This window comes from Austrofundulus limnaeus, unplaced genomic scaffold (genome assembly GCF_001266775.1).
Source record: "Austrofundulus limnaeus strain Quisiro unplaced genomic scaffold, Austrofundulus_limnaeus-1.0 Scaffold224, whole genome shotgun sequence".
Lineage (NCBI taxonomy): Eukaryota > Metazoa > Chordata > Actinopteri > Cyprinodontiformes > Rivulidae > Austrofundulus > Austrofundulus limnaeus.
Window position 1 is genome coordinate 682379 of NW_013952626.1, and position 6333 is coordinate 688711.

Genomic DNA, 6333 nt, shown 5'->3' on the forward strand with positions numbered 1-6333 from the left:
ATTATTATTTTTGGATGTGCAGTATGAGGCCCTCTTTGTTTGTTTGTTTGTTTGTTTGTTTGTTTGTTTGTTTGTTTGTTTGTTTGTTTGTTTGTTTGTTTACACCTTTTAATACTTTTGTATTGCCAATTAAACAGTAGCCTAGTTTTTACTTTTATTTTATTCAGTTTTGAATGCATTTGCCACTACATCTTTAGCATAGTCTTCTTATCCACACACTGTTTCTTTCCAAACAAGTGAAAATGTTCATCTCAAAACTGTTTCATTTGTGTAGCCAGTCTGGTCTGCATGTAAATATCTAATTTGTTTTTAAATTGTATAGAAAGGATCCCAGTTTTCATTCTGATGGCAAAAACACAACTAATTTAACTTAAAGCCTTTAAGCTATTTTCCTTTTTTTCTCTCTCTTTTTTGTGTCACTTCAGTAGAAAACGAAACCAAATATTAGTTTATTTAGTTTATTTATTTCTTCATCATCAGTGACTTTTTTAAGGGAAGAGAAAATAGAGAAAGAGAGAAAAACAGAGAGATTAGAAAGATGGAAAGATTGAAAAAGAGATTAGAAGTATATTAAATGCACACCAATAAAACACAGGACCACACATCTGTCCGCTCACCTGAAAAATAAATGGATAAATACATCCTTTCTATACAATTTAAGCTATTTTCCAATGAAAATGGGACAAATTCTGATTAATAAATATTTTTAACATTTAAAATTGTGGCATTCAGTATCAAATTTGGCTGATGCAAACTCTTTGTTTGTATGTTCAAAATAAAATAGGCCTATTTGTTTATTAAAAAACAAAAAAATCAACAAAAAAGTATTTTTATATTTTTCCTAAACACATAGGGTTGCATGTTGCAAAATTTTTTTTGTCTTCTTTTCTTCTGTTTCTGAATAATAATCAGTGATTTAACAGATTATTTTGTCTATTTTATCTGTTAAATTATTTACAAGTTAAAAACACGTGTTAAACTGGTCATTTAATCCCTTGGATTAATCTGGTTTGTGGTGTCAGAAGGTTTCAGAWGAACAGTGGAAGCAGCAGAGGAGCTGAGGGAAGGCATGGCTGAAAGCTGATAAAACAAGGAGACACTGAGAAACAAAACAAACTAAGCACAAGGAACATCACGACAAAATGAACCGAATCACTGAAAAAAAAGAAAAGAAAAGCACGGATCATGACAGAGAGCTGGAATCACGCTCCTTCCTTTTTTGAAGAGAAGCTCGCGCGTCTAAACAGAAGGACGGGAAGGAACAGGCTCCTCTTCTTTATTACCTTTCACTAAAAATGAATTTTGTCTTCTGTAGATTAAAACATGAAATAAAAGATAGGTAAATATTTTATTTTACAGGTTTTATCTATTTTTATCTACATGAGAAACAATCGCTTTTTTTGCAGAGCTGAGATGTTCAACAGACCAATATYGTGCGTTGATTTTTGTTTTCCTGCTTTGTTTTGTTTGTTTGCTTATTTGTTTTTGATTTTTTTACATTTTATGAAATTATTATTTGCAGCTGATCCGGAGCACTGTTATAAAATTTAGGCTTCTGGTAGTGTCTTCATGTCTTGTCCAAACAGACGCAAACAGGTTCTTTTCCAAGTGCCAAATCCAAAGTCATGTTGAAATTACGCACGGCCGGTGGATCAAAGTTAATCACTGAGGCTTTGAAGACATGTAGACATTAATCTGTAAATATCATAAATTGTGTGATTTGGGCATTTTGAGTATTTTCTGCCTTGTGTTTGTGTCTATTTTCCCGCAAATAGATTTTATTTAGCGCGTGCAGACTGATGTTATTTTTGCGTAAATCTGCGGATTAAACCATGCAGACCACTGAAACCAAAGTTTAATATGAAGGCTAAATTTAAAAAATAACAAAACATTGTATTTTATAATGGACTGAGTTTGCGTCTTTTGTAGCCTGCGTGAAGAAAACCAGCTGTTGAAAAAGGAAAGTGACATTAAATTACAGTTTTCCATATAGTTCACAATTTAATCCAATTATAAGGAACAAAATGGGCTTAAAATCATCATAGGAACATTATGTCTCTGTAGCCCATTCATGCACAAAATAAAATAACATAAGACGCATTTAGTACTAGATTTAGTGTAATTTATAAAAAAAAAACATCTGGAGCTTCCACACTTAAAATTATTTTTGCAAAGATCAATCCAACAAATTGATTTGGTCGATTTTTTTTTTCTTTGCGTAAATTCAACTTAAACTAAAATGTTTGACAATGTAGATTTTCAATACGCGCAAAGAAGGAAAAGAAAAGTGATTGATGCGTAAAATCTGCGCAAAAGAGACATGAAAGTGTGATTTTTTTTTTTTTTTTTTTTGGAGGAGCCTCTGGGCGTGCGTCAGATTCTGTAAAAGGAAACGTGAAGAAATCCAAATGCCAGAGGAGATGGTGCTGCTGCTGCTCTCTGATGAGGGTGTTTGCATTTCCAAAGTTGAAAGGAAGAACAGCCGCGACGCGTCCATCAGAAATATCCAAAACATGCAGGTCTGACAGGCAGCATGTGAGCCGGTCYACCCATCAGTCTGTCCTACCGGGACCTATAACAGCCGCGCGGAGGTATAGCAATCACGTGGCCTGTGGGTGTGCACGCGCCAAAACAGGATTTAGAACATAAACTGCACTAAAAAACAGACAGAGATGAACCCGACACTGACCGGGTTCAGATTTAGGCTCATTTGTTATTGTGGCATCGATGAAGATCGTTTCATAAATATAAAACATTTTGATGTGCAGCAGATATAAACCCCTGAACACAGAACCAGAACTGATTTGACTCCAATATTTCAGTTCCAAGACCTACATTTAGGGGAAAACACGAGTTCAAGTCTCTCCTAATTTAAAAACAATATAAGAGCACAAACCACCGCCTTTTCTCCTGAAACAGGCGCAGTGACAGGGACCTCCTTGACCCCGGAGTGCTCATGTCGTTGTGTTGACACACGGTCCTAAAGGTATCTGTCAGTTGTCCTGCCCGGGAATCACAGAGCTGTTCATCACTGTCTGACAGACTGTCTGACAGGTGTGTTTGGAAGAAAACTCACGATGGTCCAGGTGGAATCAACAAGGACTCATTTTCTCGTCTCAAACTACAGAAAAAATATTTAAAATCAAACAGTGAAATCTCTCATATATCGATATTTTTTGTCTCTTGTTTTAATTAAAGTTTTGGTGCATTTATCTGACCACAAAAAAAATGAATATAAGTCAGAGCGTGCGTTAAGAAGCTTTTAAATACTTTTTTTTCCGTCTCAGTAAATAAAAATGCATCCAGATGCAAGCAATGCCTGATATGTTTTTTAATGTAATTCAATCAAATCAGTCCAAAAAAAAAAATAAAAAAAACACAAACAGGTCAATTTTCAACCAGGAGTCGGTTTGTTTCCTCTTGCTTCCTTCGTGCCACTCCGAGGCCAACAATTTTCACTGTGACACCAACATGCCCACACTGCATGCGTTTTACTCAGAAATAATGGAACAAATATGCAGAAAAGTGCTTAAATATCTTACCTTTTACAAACACAGCAAGAATTAAAAAACGCACACACACAGACACACAACCTGTAACAGAGTTTTTTTTTTGGAAAAGTCAACGGAATATATTTTTTTGTCCAATCACTGCAGAGGTAGAAAGGCGCATGTAAAATATGAACCAACACAAGATGTTATTTTAAGTCTATTTGGGTCCCACAGTAGGGTCCGGGGGCCCTCAGAGGTCCTGGAGGGGGGTTCCAGCAAACAGAGGAATAGGCTGCTTTTATTTTTGTTTGACCATGTCAGTCCACACAGATCTTTTATAAGGAGGTTCTGTCTGTCCGCTCAGACATTTACAGCTTTTCAGCCTAAATCAGGTTTTTTTTTAAACTGGGGTCATTCAAAACAGACTCTTACTAAAATAAGTATTTTTTTAATATATATATTTRGAATTGTGAACCCATGAAAAAAAAGGGGGTTTGTGAACCCCTCGTGTTGCACAGTGAAGCTGTTCAGAGGCGCAGAGCTGATTAACAGCCCCCTCAGGTCCCCTCTTCGTGTCAGAAAAACATAACGTTTGTTTGGTTCCCGGGAGCAGAAATAATAATAAAAAAGAATAAATACAGTCGGTGGGTTCTCACTGGTTCCCCGCACACGCAGACAGTGTCCATGCGGGGAGGCAGTAAGCGTAGGGGTAATAGTAGGAGGGCTGCAGGGAGAGCAGCGGGGGCCGCAGGATCTCTCCCGGGCTGTACTGTCTCTGGTCGTCCCGCACCAGGACCTTCACCGCCACCTTCTTGGCCGCCGGGGTGGACGCCATCAGGTCGGCGGCCATCTGCCGGCGTTTCGTCTTGTAGCGACGGTTCTGGAACCAGATCTTGACCTGAGTCTCTGTGAGCTTCAGGGAGGCCGCCAGGTCGGCGCGCTCCGGCCCGGACAGGTACCGCTGGTGGTTGAAGCGGCGCTCCAGCTCGAAGACCTGCGCGTGGGAGAACGCGGCCCTGGAGCGCTTTTTCCGCTGCTTGGGCTGATCCAGGCTCTTCTCGTCCAGATTGCTGGAGTCTGGGGCGAAGGAGACACACAGGTGGAGCGTGCATGTGATTTCACAAATTTGCATTCAGGAGGGGTGAAGGCACAGAAATAAAACCGTCTCTTTATCTAAAAGAGGCAGCAGATTTCATTGTTTACTTTTAATGGTCAGTTTGAAGAAGTGCAATTTTATTTGAACTCGTGAGGTAAAAATGCAAATAGATTATATAATAAGATATCTTTTATTTAATCATGTAAAAATCTCATCACGCATAAAAACTTGTTTTTTTAGGAGACACCTGATCAAGAAGACGCATCCAACAAACACAACACAAAATACAAACCACTATTTAGCATTTACAATCAAATCATTTCTGCAAAAATATWTATTTTCAAAACTATCTTGAGGATCGTATTTTTAGAAGTTTGCTAAATTACATATCCAAAAATAAATATTTACTCATACAAACATTACAGATTTGATAGTGGGATTGTAAAGTGGGACTTAAAATGGACGACGTGTTCTGTTGAAAGTCGTGCGTAAAAAGGATATGTCGTGCGTAAAAAGGATAATTCGTGCGTAAAAAGGATAATTCGTGCGTAAAAGCTAGTCGGGTGTGGACAGGTTCTTTTTTTCCCTTTAAATTAGGCCTGGTATACACAATGGCAACATACAATATGGTTCCTCACAACTTTATATAACATATGTACTCAACAATCAAAGTGCATTTGGAGTTAAAACTGCCCGTTTTTGGATCCAGTCGGAGTCAAACTTAGCTTTCTGTTTCTTCTCCACTCTATCGGACCTGACTTACCCGTGGCATTGCTGGGCTCAGTGTCGCTCTTTACGTTCTCCGCAGCTGCAGATTCGTGGTCCGTCTCCTCCTGCAGACTCTCCTCGGGCACATCCGAGCCCGGCTCTCCGTCCTTCTCCGCTTTGCGCTCCGCCGGAGTCTTCCTCTCGGTGTCGTCGCTGAGCCCCGAGTCCGAGTCGTAGCTTTTCTGCTCACACGGCTCCCCATCATCATCATCGTCGTTATCATCATCGTCGTTGATGTTACTTCCCCCCGATCCTCCGCTCATGCCCCCGAATATTTTCCAGCACGCCGTCTTGGAGAAGCACACGTCCACATCTGGCAAGTGTCGGTGGTCGTCCTTCTTGTTCAGGATCGCCTGGATGGAAAATGGCATCAGCGAGTTGCCACGAACGGCCATCTTTTCCCTCCTTCCTTTCAAACGAGCTCTCGGTTTTCAAGTGAAGTGATCAGCTCGGGTCTCGGTGGAAGTAAATGTCAGTTCATCCACATTTTGGACTTCTCCCTGCTGGCGCGTCACAGCGGGGGTTTCTGCTCGCGTCCCCGCGGGAAAAACAAAAATACAAACTTTCTGCTACATCCGCAGAGGCGATGCWGCTCCGCTCCACAGCTCTGCCATCAGCTCAGGCTCTCTGAGCTCCCCGGCCCTTTTCACCCACTTCTTTTTTTTCTAACCAAACACCCTCACCTGTGACTGACACACGCTCCTCGGCCGCTCCTATTGGCCCAGAGAGGAGGAAAGGCTTCCTTTGATTGGCCACTGTAAACGACGTCACGCTGCCTTCAGCGGGGTGGAGGGGGAAAAGTTCTGCAAAGTTTTGATGAAGTTTTTTTTWATTTAGATTTTTTTAGGAGCTTAAACTGACATGAGGGATGCAGGAAGAGTGACTCGTTTCAGTCCAAACTTCCCCCTGAAAGGTAAATCAGTTTGTGTTTGCACAGATTCAAAACATATATCTTTGATTGTGTTGGATATAACTAAA

The 6333-nt window shown here is 40.2% G+C and overlaps 1 protein-coding gene across 1 annotated transcript; it reads right to left on the reverse strand.

Moving 5' to 3' along the window:
• Positions 1 to 3314: 3314 nt before the first annotated feature.
• On the reverse strand, positions 3315 to 6017 carry nkx3-2 (NK3 homeobox 2). Its single transcript, XM_014019586.1, has 2 exons — positions 5351 to 6017; positions 3315 to 4568 (listed from the first exon to the last, which is right to left on the reverse strand). Exons 1-2 carry the CDS (start codon positions 5748 to 5750, stop codon positions 4144 to 4146), a joined length of 825 nt encoding a protein of 274 aa, XP_013875040.1. The 5' UTR covers positions 5751 to 6017; the 3' UTR covers positions 3315 to 4143.
• Between the last annotated feature and the right edge of the window lie 316 nt (positions 6018 to 6333).

What these genes read in the sequence shown, in the direction of transcription:
- nkx3-2 (XM_014019586.1), bottom strand. Translation starts at nt 5,750, where the DNA reads ATGGCCGTTCGTGGCAACTCGCTGATGCCATTTTCCATCCAGGCGATC. An exon ending in TGAGCCCAGCAATGCCACGG is followed by an intron (nt 4,569 to 5,350) that starts GTAAGTCAGGTC and finishes CCTTCGCCCCAG; the next exon opens with ACTCCAGCAATCTGGACGAG.